This window comes from Penicillium diatomitis, assembly GCF_028827545.1.
Source record: "Penicillium diatomitis strain IBT 30728 chromosome Unknown utg000012l_segment0_segment0, whole genome shotgun sequence".
In the NCBI taxonomy this organism is placed as follows: Eukaryota; Fungi; Ascomycota; class Eurotiomycetes; order Eurotiales; family Aspergillaceae; genus Penicillium; species Penicillium diatomitis.
The window spans coordinates 1,163,742-1,179,138 of NW_026623184.1; the positions used below are offsets into that span (position 1 = coordinate 1,163,742).

Here is a 15,397-nt window from a genome sequence, read left to right on the forward strand (position 1 = left end):
CCAGGGCCAGATCCCAGGGACTAGGTAGTAATTGATCAATGGTAGAGACATGTCATCAAGATCACGCTCTCGGAAGGACTCCAGCCACAGGGCAGCTGGATGCATGTACCACTACCTACCCAAGGCTGGCTATGGCCTGATTCACTATTGGGAACTGTGAACCGGAACTCGCTTGCTGTGGAAAAGACTCTCCGCACTGTGGCTGGTCACTACCTTCGTGCAATGATGACCGAACCAAGTTGTCAGTTCCGAATGTCAGAAAGCGTGGTACCACCCGATCCGAGCGGTCACGCTTCGGCCGAAGGATGACGGCCGTCCAAGTAAAGCCCCCGGTACTTGGTGTAGACCTTCTGACCCGGCGAGCTAGCCAAGCATTGGAGGGTACTCCATCGGTAGAGAGAGGACGACCATTCGACATGGTGTCAGATCCTCGTACTAACTTATCGAATTCCCACCCATCCCAACTGTATACCCCCAGGATCAAACAACATGTTCGCCCATGACTTGGCCATGATCCGTAGGGAAGATTCGGATGCAAAGATGCCGGGACCTCGCGACGACAAGGGATTCTTCCCAGCAGTGCCATCCAGCACTCACGTATAAGAAAGGGCTGCGAGTCCGACAGCCTACCCTTGCTAACTCCTCAGATTCATCAAGCCTCAAAAGCTCATTACCAAAGTCCAAAGCAACCACACCTTCTACAAACAGCATCTTCTGCTCCAAGTCACACACTCCTCACCATGGGCTCGGCACAAGATCAGACCTCCAAATCCGCCCGTCTTCAAAACGACTACGGTGCTGATTACTGGATTCGTAACAAGGAGACTCATCGGGTAAGTCGCATCTTTCACCTTTAGCCTCCCCACTCAAGAAGGATTTCACCATTCGATATCCCACCGCGACCTTCCATTCCATACATATCCTCTGTTGGATCTTTCTCCTCCCATCCACCTGCACAGCCTAACATCGTTCCTCTCCAAAACAGCACGCTACCGCCGGACGAGGTCTCTTCGCCGGCCTTCAAGATGTCAAATCCTACAATGTCGAGCAAGGCTGGGCGCGTCGGAAGTCCGGAGAGTCTCAGACAGGACTGCTGGGATCAATCTGGAACAGGTCAGTCGGGATGCAAAGACTTTCTCTCAATACCACACCTTGCAGACTAGAGTAACTGAAGCTGACCGTTCTGGGGTTTGGATCTCTCCAGATTCATCGGGGCAAATTATCACCCACCTACAACTGCTTGAGATAAGCCCCGACAACATGAACTAAAGGATCGACCTGCAACAACAATGCCTCTCCAGTTGGCGGAGGGCTTAGAGAAGATTCCAGTCATTTTCCGTTCCAAGCTCGAGAGCATGATCGACTGGACAAAATTCCGAGAGGTGTTGGCCATTCCTTCATATGTTTGATGTGAAGCTGGTGTCGAGTGCATGGAGATGCAAATGATTTGACGTGTGACTTGCGGTAGCGATGGCGTATTGATGTTATCATTGTTTTTCTCTTTCAAAAAATTGTACAATGTTTTCCAACCTTGAATTACTCCACCAGGAACGCTCTTCACCTGTTGTCGTCAGCTTCGTGGAGTTGGCTGCGCGTGGCCTTTGCAAACAATCTACCTCCTCTACGGTCATATCCGAGGGCGCGCGGGGGTGATGAATAATGCGAACCATCGGTGGACGGCCCCCGCGTGGACGGCTGTATAGAGCTATGACTTTGGACGTGGGGTGAATTGGTTGACGAATCTTTGGGAGAAGGAAGCTGGTGAGTGGATAGCTGACAAAAACGACTGAATTCAATGTAAAGTAAGACAGATCTTCGAACCTACTTTGTACTTCCCACGTGCTGTATCGAACAGTTCAAGTCAAGACCGATGGTATGTAAATTTCGGACACCGCTGTCCCAAAAAAAAAAAAATAAAAAAATAAAATAAAAGGCCAAGAAAAGCAAATCCTGAGTATCACCCAAGCTCAGGAGACAAGAAGATCAATTATCCAAAATTGAAACTGACCCCTCACAGATCACCAAAGACATCAATTACTCCCAAGAGTCAATCTTCATGGTACCTTTCTCCTGCAAATTTTGGTGCATCTTGAAGGCCTGGAACAGCAAGTGAGGTTCATGACCCATGCCCTTCTTCAAACACTCAAACTCGGCCCGATCCAGGTAGTCCGTCAGAATGGGTTGATAATCGGGATGAGCACACTTCTTGATGATCACGCGAGCACGCTCCCGAGGTGACAAGCCTCGCACATCTGCCAAACCCTGTTCGGTGACAATCACATCCAGATCATGTTCGGTCTGGTCAATGTGGGTCGCGAAGGGAACGATGCAGCTGACACCAGTGGGATCGGTCTTGCTGGGCCGTGTGGACGGGGTGTGCATGATGCTGTACTTGGAGTTGCGCAGGAAATCAGCTGAGCCACCAAGGCCATTCAGCATGCGTGAACCCATCACGCAAGTACTATTGGCGTGGGCGTAGATGTCCACCTCCACCGGGGTGTTCATGCCGATGACACCCAGACGACGGATGATCTCAGGAGAGTTGGAGACCTGTTGCGAGCGCAGGAGAAGCTTCCCTGCGTAACGCTCCCAGTTGTCGTAGAAGCGCTTGAATCCATCAGGAGAGAATCGAATCGAGGTTGCAGTGGCAAAGTCCAGGTTGCCGCTATCAAAGAGATCGAGGAAGGAGTCCTGCAGCACCTCGGTCCAGACCTTCAGATTGGTAAAGTCGGCGCCGCCCTTGCTGAGACCACCAATGACTGCATTGGCAATGTTGCCAATTCCAGACTGGATAGGCAGGAGATTCTTGGGGAGACGGCCGTGTCGTACCTCATGCTTGAGGAACTCAATCAAATTGGCCGCAATTGCCTGAGACGCGGCGTCTTCGGGCGCGTTCGGCTGAGTCTGATCGGGATACGTGGATTCCACCACGGCGACGACCTTCTCTGGGTCAATGGGGATGTAGGGTGTTCCGATACGGTCCTCAGGTGCCATGACCAGGTATGGCTTGCGACCAGGTGGCAAGTCGGAGCCGACGATATCATGAAGGCCCTCAAATGACGGACTAGCCGTATTCACTTCGATAATGACCTTGTCCGCCATTTGAATCAATTCGGGGGATGCACCGACCGAGGCACCCGGGATAATGCCACCATTCTCAGTAATCGCAGACGCCTCGATAACAGCCACGTCGATCTTGTTCTTCGGTTTATCAAGTGTGTAGTAACCCTACTTCCGCCCGGCCCCGGAATGCGGAGCACTGCACGTCAGTGATTCCGAGCTTTCACGTTTTCTCTGTTTTTTATCTTCTTTCTTTCTTTCTTTCTTTCTTTCTTTCTTTTTTTTTTTCGAAGGAGCTGTCCCCAGTATCGATAGCACTTACATATACCAAATCTGACGGAAACATGCTCAGATGTTTATCAAAGAATTTGATCTGGCCATTGTTGATCCCCTTGGCAATTTCCTTTCCGACTTGATGCGGACTCCGGCGCTCGATCATGTTCAGACGCGCCCATCGACTCTCAGTTTCGGCGCCAGATGAGGCACCGACAAAAAGGGTATACTTCAATTGACCCTCCAGATTGTTCTTCTCGACGTGGTCGGCGAGAGCAGTGGGGACCATCCTAGTCGATGACATGCGTGATCAGTTCCTCAACCGTAACAAGGTTGTGATGTCATCTCGACCCTCCAAAGTACCCATTTCGTCCTTCGAGAGATCAATCCTTTCAGTAACGACTTACTTGGGGTAGCCCACGCCCGTGAAACCGGACCAGCCGATATATGAGCCATGGGGAAAGAGGTCAATCAAATCTTCAGCCTTGGCCAATTTGCTGAGGTAGGATGGCCGGCGAATCCGGCTCTTGAGCAAAGCGGAGGCAGCCATGCTGTGCTGGGTGAAGTCGTGGAAGTCGAGACTATGGAAACTGAAATCGGGACTCGAATACTTTCAAAGGGAGACAAGAAGAACGCCCCTCTGGGAAGGTCCACTGAGGTGAATGAAAATTGTTCAGCTTGGTAGGTGGACTAAGAATTTTGGAAGAGTAAATGCGCGGAATAGCTGGGGAAGGCCAAAGAGTTAAAATACCCTTGAGCCAGTCTCCAACCCCACGAGCGATTGTTCACACAAGGTATGGAATAAGTGGAGAGGAAAGGGGGACCCACCAGACATTTGACAAGATGCGGACGCATAAATTCATGATGAGACCGGTGGTGGAAGGGAGTATGCATCATGGATATCCGTGCTCGAGTCTGTCACCCAGGACGGATCTCTGGTGATGCGCAAGGCGTATAACGGGGTATGGCAGCCCGCCCACATTGTGGTTCCAGCTCTCAGCTCCAGTCTCCATCCCCATTGTCAATCGACCATGATTTCTCCCTCTTTCTGTCCATACTCATGGCTGAAGTAAGCTACACGGGGCGTGTGGAGACAAATATCCCAGCGACTGCCAATGTAGAGTGTAGAGTGTAGACTATGCAGTGTACAACTTTGCACTCTTCGATAGATCGTGGATCGTCTTCCTTCCACACGCTCCGAGAGCACTCCGAATGTGGTCTAGTGCCAATCTCTGACGAGGATCATTACGTCATGTCGGCATTCTCTCGGTGGCCATCGGCATTTCCTCGGTGAGCATACCACTTGCAGCCTCATAGTTTTCATATCGAAAGAGACACAGTCAACACTCCCTCGCAACGGAAGGTGAACTCAATAGCGATGCTGCAGGTGTCTTTACTCATCATACCACTGGATACAGGTCATCGAGCATCGAGCCTGTAGATATTCACTGGGTAAAGCGACATTCACCACACTCCCTCAGGGACCCGTTCTAAGTAGCATCTTCCGTGCATGTACATAAAGAGTAAAGAGGCCTCCAGTCCAGATCGCCAGCGATTGCGGGGTGATCCACTTAGCCCGGACCTTGGGCCAGTTGTGTCTCACTAGTCAATCGTCCTATTCAGCAGTATCATGATATTCACTTAAGAGACGGTAGAGTGCGGACTGGAAACACCACCCTGATCGTCCGGGGTGATCATGAGCTCCTTGTAAATACCACACTCGATGGTCTTGCCAAAGTGTCCGTCCGTTCTCGGAAAGCTGGACAACCCATAGGGCGTCAATTGATCCCTGGGTGTACAATCTTAAGCCCCGGAGCTGGGCCGTGAGACCCAGGCTGGCTGATCTTTCGAACCGTCTCGGGGTGTTTCGGCTACTGGGGCTCGGCCACACGGAAGTTCAGTTCCTGACATGACGGTCGACACGGACGACACCGCCTCAATCTCGGGTTCGCATCGGCTAGGGTTCGGAGTCAAGGGTCAGGGGCTACACCATTACCTGGCACCTGCTAGTCACAACTTATACCACTGAAAGCGAGGCTAGATCGTATCTCAATGTGATGGTGACATTTCAAATCTGGGATTCTTTTTAACTGAATAACATCCATGCCTCGCCAATCTCATATCTTCCATTCAGGTCATCATGCTTCAGTACCTTGCACGTCGATAGATGAGAGAGCATCTGAAAACCGTCATAGTAGTTACCGGAGGCTCGTTTGCTGGATGACACTGAAACGACCTTGAACAGCAAAGCATGAGAAATGACAAGATTGGCCCAAATCCCCAAATATGCACCTCCGGAAAAGCGCTCGTTAGAACACAGTGAATGAAGGGGGGAATCAAAATGCGAACTTCAAATCAATTATCAAAACAGCAACAGCCCGTAGGCATTCGTGGTGAATAAGTACTTCCTCATGTGAAAACTTAGAAACGCAAGAGAGAAAATCACAGGTCCAAAAAATTTCACGAAAATAGGACCGTGTCAAAAGACGCCATTTCACCAATTCATCACAGCGAAATCCAAATCAAGCTCCCCAAGATGCAAGTCCATCCAAACTGTCCAAATCACAAACTACACAGAGGTATCCTTGTCGCGTTTCAGATACTGGCCCCAACCCACTGTATTCGTGCCGATGCCGTAAGATACCCGTTGCCCTACTAGGTTTCGGAACTGGCGGCAGGATGAGCATCCGTCATCTCGGTATCGGCAGGCTCAGCCGGCTGCTCTTCCTTTTCATCGCCAGTGGTGGTAGCGGCAGGCTCGGCAGACTTAGCAGGTGCAGTGTTGTCTTCCTTCTCGAGTTTGCCATCGACCCAGGAACGGAAGCGTTGATTCACCTCGTCGACCTCATCCTTGCTCAATCCGCGTGCCCACTTGGGGTTGTTGACGAATTTCTCGGCAAAGCGATCGCGACGCTTTTCACGCACAGCAGCCTTTGCTTTGTTGTCCTCCTCTTCTTGAGCCTGGACGGCCTCCGCGTCGGCGTCGGGGTCTGGAATGGGAGCCCGGGAACGCCAAAACCAGTCGTGACTAGGTGGTTGATAGAGAATGGTGTAATTATTGGCGCAGATGCGGATAACCAAACCGTCATGGTGCTGAAGGCGGCGATAAAATTGATCATACTCCTCATCCTCATCCAGCTTGTTGGGGAGGTTACGCTTCAAGAAAGGCACGCGCATCTTGGAATATGAGACTCCTTCAGTGGGATCACGCATGGAGTAAGCGGTCACATAGTAGGACCAACGATCTTCAGAGCTGAGCTCACTGCTGTCAAGGGTGTTGTCTTCGTTGGTCATGACCTGGACGGTGGCGTGGCGATCAGACGGGAACTATACGGGGAAAATAGGAATCAGTATACGATGAGATAGACACGACGATAAGACAGACTGGTGAGGGAAAGACTCACATAAATGACACGATACATGTTCCCTTCCTTGATCATCCGTTCCACTTGCTTACGATACTGCATCTCCTGGTGGTGGGTGGTCTCCTGCTTCTCGCGTTCCTTGAAGAACAAGTTGGCAATGTCGGAGGTGCGATCTTTGGCATCTCCAGTGAACACAGAGGCGACATACTTGCTGATAGAAGAGAAGATGCGCTCCAAGTTGTACAGTAAGTATCCACTCTGCATGTAGAAACGGCGAAGGGTCTCTTCAAGATGGATCTGGTCGATATCCCCGCGGATGACCTCTTCGCACATGCGCACAATCTGCTTGTAGAGATTGGCTTTGGGATTAACATCGTAGAAGAAGTCTCCAGGGAATCGATCAATCAAGCACAGCTCGTGGGCGGGCTTGGGCATAAGACCCCGGCGCACCTGTTCGCGCGCCTCTGTTTCCTGCTCCTTGATACGGAGCAGACGCGAGTAGAGAATCTCAAAGGTGCGGAGAAGACAAAGAAGATTCAGGTTGCAATACATCCGGTGTTCTGTCTTCTTGTACTTCTCATTCAGCGTGTATTCACGCTCCAAATTGAAGTTGCCATGCCCAGGGTGCTCCATCCACTTCAACTCAGCCACGTCAAAGCTACCATCGGGATCGGACACAGCAGCAGAGGTGGCGCGAACATCTGGTGTAGCAAGTTGTGCGGAGACAGGCGCAGACGCCGCGGTTGGCTGCGGCACGGTCTCATCATCATGAGCTGTTCCATTGGTCTGGGCCGCCTTGCGCTCCAATGTCTCGCGCAAGAGATCCAGCTTTTGCGTGTTCACCGCTTTGCGACTGGCGGTAGAAGTATCATCACCCTCAAAGTGATCTTCTAACTCTTCGGCGGGTGTGGCATTAAGCATCAGCTCCTCCATGTACTCGTGGAACGCTTCCCGATCGAGTCCAAAGAAGACAGGGATGAAATCCTTGACAAAGTTGAGGAGGCGAGAGGGGTCTGCACCGAATCCAGTCGTGCTGCGATCAATGTACAAACAAAGAAGATGCGTGGTGTCCAGTAAGACATCCAGGTCCGAGAATTTCATATCCAATTGGTGTTTTGGGGGGTTCAGGCCACCTTTTCGCTTGCTTTGGGTCTCCTCAAGCTTCGCCTGAAGATCAGCCGCGATGTTCTTGGCAATGAACTGTTTCTTGTCTGTCTGTCGAGTCGCGATAGCTTGGTGATCCAAGCTACGCCAGTAGGCTCGTTGCATCTGTTCACGCCAAACCTTGTCCCATTCGCGCTGGCAGGCTTTCCACTCTTCGAGTTTCTGCTTCAGCCGATAAAGAACAATCGGAAGCACGTGGCACGGGCGTTCGAACATTGCGACGATAATCCTTTCACCGGGTTTACGATCATAGATTTTCTTGATCACCCGCTGGTAGATTGCCTCGCTTTGCCCACCAAGGCCTGATGGGAGTTTGAAGTTCTCCCGCTCTACCTCAGACATGTGCAAGAATTGCTGGACGATTGGCTCAATTAGCTGAATAGTCCGGGTGCATGCCTCGATATGGTGGTCGTATTCGTGGCGATCTTCTTCAATACGGTGCAGAGCATCCTCGAACTGGTTCTTCCTGTGGGCAACGAAACCTGAATCCTCCGAAGCCCACGTGGGGTGAGAGGCCCACTCGTCGTTCAGGACCTCGTGGCAAAGCTGATCACGACCGCTGCAAGGCTTTTGGCGTTCGCGCTTTGGAAGTAGACGATAGCTCGGTCCAAGGGAACGGCAATGCGCAAGGTTGACAACACCAGCCTCCGATTGGGGTTTGGGGTCGATGGTCTTATCCTCAGGCTCATCGACATTCATGAAGCGTTTAAACCAGCTCATCAATTCCGCATTTGAGCCAATGAATCCTTCTGCGCGCTTGACCAACACAAAGCGATCGATCAAGTCGTTGGTGTACAGATTGCAAAGCTTCAAGAAATCACTGAACACCTGCTTGTTGGCGATGAATTTTTTGACGCGGTCGAAGAAGGCAATCTCCTCTTGGCTGGGTGTGGTCATGACACTTGGGGGGACCGGTTCAGGAAGAGCTGGGATCAGAGTTGGGGAGACATTAGGAATGTCGGAGCCTGAAGGCTTTCCGTGGTAATGCTTTGGCCGCTGTGAATGTCTCTTTAGCAAATGATTCAGAGTTGACATTGTGACACGAGAGTGAGGTGAGTCAACGTTTGCACGCTCTCACTCCATCGACGTCAAGGAGAGACATTGCGGGTAAACTTACCTTATTGCCACTGGTGAAAGACCCCGTTGGAGGTCCGCCACGAGCCTCTGGTATACGAGTCGCGTCAGCACCAGATGGGCCAGAGACAGATGATAGCCCGACACCCGGCCCTCCACGTCTCTTTTTGGTCTCTTTGCCAGAGTCTTTGACATTAAACTGGCCAAGAGGCGGCATTTTCACGTCTCTGTTGGGCGTAGAGGAGGGGTGGCCCACGGGTTCCCCCCGTAAGTTTGAAGTAGGAATTGCCTCTTCAGCCATACGAGCTTGCGCTTGTTGCTTAGCATGCGCTGCGGATTCAGGCAAGAACTGCTTGAAATCTTCCAGCAAATCGGGGGCAGTGTTGAAGAGTTGGGTGACCTGAGCATACACGTCCTGGATAGGCTTTGACTCGCGTTGATAGGTCTGTAGAATCTCCAGGAACTGCTTGTAAATCTCAGGCGCCGAGGAGAAGCGATTCTGCGGATGAAAGGATATGTTAGCAAGCGGGGAGTATTTTGAGCGACAGCGCGAAGACGGAGTAACAAGGGTGACACACCTTTATCTTGTTGACGTAACTAATAGCATGGTTGAATTCTACGGGGCCCCGCTTGTTAAGATCAGGGTGACCACCCTGGAGCATGCCTCCCACACCAGCCAGACTGCTGATGCCCTGGTTTGCCCCAGGGCCAGATCCTGTCATCAACGACGGTCTCCCGAGTCCAGATGCTGCAGACGCTGCAGCACCCTGCAGTTGGGCAACGCCACGATGATCTTGGGGATGGGACAGCGCTGATGGGCCTTGAGGTTCTTGACCCTGGTAGCCGAAATGATGATCCTGTGGAGGGGCCTGCCCTTCCTGCGGATACAAGCCGGACGGTCCGACCAAGCGCGAACCAGGAGAATATGAGCCAGGGGCGCCAGGCTGATGCGCCTGTGGCGGTTGTGGTGGGAGTTGCTGTTGGGTCGGCTGCCAGCCGGACCGAGTCTGCTCATAGTAGTCTGCACGGGGAGGATGGTTGTTCATGCTTCCGGCAGGGCCAAGGTCACCTGAACTTTCCAGTGCACGATTTGCTCGAGGCATGCTCAAAGTGTTCGTTCCGGACGGGGTGGTCACACGAATGGCATCTGGATTATCCTCGGTTCCACATTCAATGCGGTAACCGGGAGGCAGAAAAGTATTGAAGCCTTGAATCAGGGCTGGGTGGCCATTGAACAACGTTGACACTCTCTGAATCACACCCGGCGTGTCGATACTACATCATTGCTTGTTAGATTAACCCGGGCACTCACAAAAGCTTCATGTCTTATGCGTGTGTCTGTAACCACTTACGCTTGGCTCTTGAAATCCTTCATTATGTCCAAGAAGCGATTGTACACATCAGGCTGATCGACAAAGCGCACTTTTACTTGATCCAGGTAGCTTAGTGCATCCTGTTCGAGAAACAACGCGTGAGCACAAGCGATTTGAAAATGGTCTCATTTTTCCGGGCCACTTACATTGAGAATAGGCTGTTGGCCCTGAGCCAAAGCCGCAACATTCCCAGGGATCTGTTGTCCTTGTCCGTTATATCCCATCATTTGAGGTCCGCCTGGATGCATGTAAGCTCTTGGCGCTCCTTCTCCATGTTGCATTTGAGGACCACCAAATAAGACACCCGGTCCACCTCCACCTTGAACGTTGGGTTGCGGTCCATTCTGCGCATTTGTAGCAAGGTTAGACAAAAGGCCATTCGGGCCGTGGATGGAATTTGGGACTTTGGAGGCGACCGGCTGATGCAGAGGAATGGATCCAGTGTGACTCTGAACAGTGTGATGTTCACGTTGGCGTTCCATTTGCTGGCGCTCCATCTGCTCGCGCTCGCGGTGCGCCATTTCTTCTTGTCGCTGTCGCTCTAGGATTTCACGCTCACGGGAGTCCCGCTCACGCTCTCGGTTCATGGACTGCGGAGACGCCTGAGGCATGGCCTGGCCAATGCCTGGCAGAGAGTGACCGGCACCATGGGATGGACCTGCGGGATGCTGTCCATATGGTGAGTGTTGGTGAGGCGCTCCATGACTCTGGCTAAGCTCTGCAAGACCGGGGAGAGAGTGGCCCGATTGACCGCCGGGGTGATATGGGCCTGGCAGTGTGTACAGAAGATGTCAGTCCATGTAACATAAAGTTATGGGGCCGAAATGTTCCAAATCATTATCAGGCCGTTGTGGAGATCGCGTTGGGAATTGGCTGACCACCTGGAGGAGGGAGAACGGGACCGGCGGATTGCGATGCTGGCCCTTGTTGGCCCGGAGTTTGACTATTATGACATCAAAGCATCGCATTAGCAGGAAGAACTATGCCGCAGTGTCCCAGAGGCCTACCTGAAGGAGCCCATTGGTCGGGGCTGTTGATTCATCTGGTCCATGCCAGGATGCGTTGGTGGCCCACCGGCCGACGCATGCCAGGAATCAGTCCCCGGGTTCATGACGAGCTCATTCAATATTGTATGTACGCGATGGAGCAGACCAAGGATCGATCGTCGAATGTGTCGAGCACGAAAGGGGCAGCGTGAGGGGAAAGACGAACGTCCGACGCAAAGAGGTGGTCTTCCAGGTGTCGCTTCAGGGTCTTGTTTTTTGGGCTCCTGACGCTCGCTTTGGAGATATCACGCAGAGAGCGCTGGGATCACAGCATGACCAAGACTGTCAAAATTGAAAGATCAACGGTACTCCGCGATAAAAACGATTGAGGACGACGAGATCTAGCGATAAAAGAGTGCGCGCGACCGATCGCGGGCTTCTCCAGTGGAGCTTTGCTGACCGACTCCCGCTAGTCCCTGTGTGGCAGGACGTCTACTCTGCCGGGCCTACCATTATCCGATACCCAGCGGTATTATTTTGAAACATCACCGTAATGATGGCAATGTGCTCTATCTGTGTAATCGGAGGGTGGTACGGTTGAGTAAAATACAAACACCTTGATCTTGACCGCCTTCGTCATCACCCAAAAGACGGGCAGAAGAAAACCTATGTCAATTAGGCGGTACGTTGTTGATCAAACCACGTGATCATTTGGTAATGCTTCCTCCCTCCCCAAATTGGGCAAAAGCCGGTACGGGACTCAAGCCCTAAACCGAGCCAGTATCCAAGCCAATTTCCAGCTATGTGTCCAGCCATGGTAGCTGACATTCAAAGTGCATTCTTTCACCAATTTTACCAATCTCACCAATTTCCGGACGAGCTTTCAAGTCAAACCTCCATCCTCATAGTTTTCAAATCTGGCGCTGATGGCTTGATATTCAAATATTTAGACTAATACCCACGTCGACGAGCTTCATGGAGAACAGCGAGGTACCCGTCTCTACGTCGCAAAGCTTGAGCTATCAGCACCCCTTAGAGCATATGTCATGACGTCTTCACCGTGGACCATCATTACATTCGCATTGCCGGGCTGTGGTTATGGCCTGCTTGAGGGCTTCGTTGCCTGAAGCGTGAAGAAGGTCCCGTCTTGTCTCCTAGCAATTGGGGACCTAACGTTCTGAAAGTAATCCAGTCGAGATTATCCGTTAGCGTGTATCAAGGCGTGGTCGTGTGTACCTAGTCACCGATTGGTTGACAAACTTGTGTTGAGCCTCACAACGCCTCTTGCTCTTGCTAAACTTTCCAGATTCGGTCACTGAAGGTCTCACAAATATATCTGTCTTGAGCGATACAATGCTGTCTCTCCACGCTAGGTGTCCCGTTAGCTCAATTCGTCCGAGCTAATGTTCAGAGAAATTCAGCGATATAGGCGATCACCTGTATGCCGCTTCGATTTGGCATGTGATTTCTGTCAGCGTACAAGGTGAGACTTGATGCTGCGAGCAGCACCGCTCGACTTGCGGGGGTAAGAGGGTCGATATAGCCTTCTATTTCCGTGGAGAAGCAGATTGGGTTGCGAGAATTGCTTCGTGCCTTTTTTTACAAATGTTTCAGTGAGTGACTCAGATGTAAGAGCAAGAGGCGGGCGAAGGCGAAGGATTGTTAGATACAGTGTGGACTATTGATACCGAATTCCTGTGACTCTGCAGTCGAAATGGGGCTCCAGACGTCCGGGTTTCAGTTTCATACGCTGCCGTCTTGGCTGGCAGCCCGAAGCTTCTAAATTACTGAGATGAAGGTTTTTATCTTACAATTGCAGTCTGGCGACGCGGGTGGCGAGTGTCAGGTTGGTGAGATACACGTGTGCAAAGATAACGTCTACAAGATGCAGCCTACTGTTGTTTTACGTGTCGATAAACAGCTTTGATGCTATAGTTTTGTAGCTCCTATGTAGTACTGGAGACAAGGAGTGCAACCATATGACTCGACTGACACCCTTCATTATTCAAGTTCAGACCAAGAACCCCCATCATTCCCAAGTCTAGTCATAGTTTGCGCGGTTCCTCATCCGGGTGTCGGTAGCAAAAGAACAATAGCAATGGTCTGCTGCTTAGAGAGCGGAGAAAACAAAGAGCTGCTCGTTACAAGGTCAGTAAATGCGCAGCAAGGCCATTTCTTGGGAGCCCATGGGTGTCTCAGAGTCAGACAGAGACAAAACTCACATTGTTGGTGGCTGCGATGGCAATGCTGTCCTCAAAGGGATGCCAGCTCATGTGCAGGATCTTCTTGTTGAAGTCAATTTGGTCGGCGTCGGTCTCTTTCTTCATGCGGCTTCCGGGGCCGGCGGGGCTGCCGGATCTTGAACCGGCCTTCTTCCCGTTCTTGTTCATGGGGGTCGGCACTCCGACCTTCTTGGCCTTGAAGGCGGACTTGTCTGCCTGTAGCACAATCTCGGTCTCTTTCTGTTCTTCGGTGGGGTAGATCATGAAATTGTTGTTGTAGCTGCCCGTCATGACATTTTCTGCGTCGCCAGAGAAGACCACCTCGAATTTGTCGAATATGCTATCGTTCTCGTATGTGTCACAGAGGCGAGGCCGCAAGTGTTCGTGGATTGGAATTGTCTTCACTGGCTGGCGCTCCATGTTGACATCCCAAATCTTCACGGTGAGATAGTCGCGGGACACAATGTACCGCCCGTCATGGGAGAATCGAACATCAGAGATGGATGAAATGATTTCGGAGAAGAACGAGCGGGAGGAAGCGTCTTCTTCTTGTTCAAACACTGTCGCGAGTGATAATCATTGATCGTTAGCATATCGATGAGTGGAAGCATGACAGAAACGGGGGGCGGTGTATGAAGGGCAGACTTCGCGGCAGATCAACGACAACTGGGTAGCTTTCAACTCACGTTTCGCGTGCTCATCGCAAAGGGCACGCTGGCGCATATCGGCCAGCTTAATGGTACCCTTGGAGCTGGCATACATGAACCAGTTACAGCTGACGGGGTGGAATTCAGCGGCGGTAATAACCTCGGTCAGCTCCTCCATGTTGGCGGGCTTGATATCGACAATGTTGAAGCTCTGGTCTTGAATGTTGAGGTTCCACAAGTTCACGCGAAGGTCGTCACTGCTGATGAAGGTCTCGCCATCGCTATTCACGGAGATGCTATTGATGTGATAAGCGTGCGCATTGGCGTAGGTCCTGCGCGGGACAGCAGCGACGACGGTGTCATGATGTGTCAGTCGGGGCATCTTGAGCGATCCGGCACTCTTGAAAGTGCCCCGGGGCGCGCGCGGAATGCCTCCGCCGCCCGCTGCACCGGCCGGAGTCAACTCATTCGACAGGTTGTTCTCAGCCACCACCTTGAGAGACTTATCAAACACCTTCCATAGCTTGATAGTTTTATCGTTCGTCGACAGCAAGAAGTGTGAGGCATTCTGCCGACGGCACCACTTGATCTTGTTGATTTTCTCTTCGATCTCTAGAGATTTGAGGTAATCGAACTCGGGCTCGTGTGATTGGAATTCGGTGTGGAACTTGTATTCGCATGTTTTTTTCTGGAGCAAAGCAGGCACTTGTCAGCACATCCAGCATCGAAACCTGGCCAAGATTTGGGTTCCAATCTCCATGTGACTGAGAGCAGAAGACAGGGCAATTTGGGCAGTTTGAGAGACCTACTGTTTCATTTCGCTCAAACAGAACCACACGTCCACCCTTGTCACCGGTGGCCAGGTAATTACCCGTGTGGTCAAACTCAACCGTCGAGATAATATCAGCTGCACAGAGCGGACGGTGCGGTTAGCTTGGACATGTCTTGAATAGCAGCCCCTCAGTCGTGGGATTCTTACCTTCTGTGATATCCTCTACATCACCTTTGTCACCGAAGCACCTGTGTGGGGACCAGTGTCAGTTGACGGTCATGAATCTCGCGCGACCGACTCGGAGGGAGATCCTGAAGTATTCGGCGCCGTCGAAGGAGGTGACCACTGAAGCCACAGATGGGGCAGGAACTCACTGTGTGAACTTCCAGGTAGGTGTGCCGGAGTCTCTGTCTACCATCTTTTCGTTCTAGTGGCGGTCTAAGCTACGAAGGGAGAGATGG

At 51.7% G+C, this 15,397-nt stretch overlaps 4 protein-coding genes across 4 annotated transcripts; 1 reads left to right on the forward strand and 3 right to left on the reverse strand.

Annotated features, from left to right (window-relative positions):
- Positions 1-740: 740 nt before the first annotated feature.
- On the forward strand, positions 741-1,244 carry N7539_008308 (uncharacterized protein; the record flags this gene model as incomplete). The annotated part of the gene is made up of 3 exons (XM_056937908.1): positions 741-833; positions 986-1,113; positions 1,205-1,244. 3 exons carry the CDS (start codon positions 741-743, stop codon positions 1,242-1,244), a joined length of 261 nt encoding a protein of 86 aa, XP_056787000.1.
- A 790-nt stretch (positions 1,245-2,034) lies between these two features.
- On the reverse strand, positions 2,035-3,883 carry coaT (acetyl-CoA hydrolase ACH1; the record flags this gene model as incomplete). Its single annotated transcript, XM_056937909.1, has 3 exons — positions 2,035-3,228; positions 3,383-3,623; positions 3,741-3,883. The coding sequence occupies 3 exons, from the start codon at positions 3,881-3,883 to the stop codon at positions 2,035-2,037; spliced, it is 1,578 nt and encodes a 525-aa protein (XP_056787001.1).
- A 2,105-nt stretch (positions 3,884-5,988) lies between these two features.
- N7539_008310 (transcriptional regulator SIN3) lies at positions 5,989-11,420 on the reverse strand (the record flags this gene model as incomplete). The annotated part of the gene is made up of 8 exons (XM_056937910.1): positions 5,989-6,660; positions 6,738-8,858; positions 8,980-9,435; positions 9,515-10,211; positions 10,289-10,389; positions 10,456-11,078; positions 11,188-11,252; positions 11,317-11,420. The coding sequence occupies 8 exons, from the start codon at positions 11,418-11,420 to the stop codon at positions 5,989-5,991; spliced, it is 4,839 nt and encodes a 1,612-aa protein (XP_056787002.1).
- A 2,076-nt stretch (positions 11,421-13,496) lies between these two features.
- On the reverse strand, positions 13,497-15,354 carry N7539_008311 (protein phosphatase 2A regulatory subunit CDC55; the record flags this gene model as incomplete). Its single annotated transcript, XM_056937911.1, has 5 exons — positions 13,497-14,077; positions 14,204-14,852; positions 14,974-15,071; positions 15,144-15,184; positions 15,311-15,354. 5 exons carry the CDS (start codon positions 15,352-15,354, stop codon positions 13,497-13,499), a joined length of 1,413 nt encoding a protein of 470 aa, XP_056787003.1.
- Between the last annotated feature and the right edge of the window lie 43 nt (positions 15,355-15,397).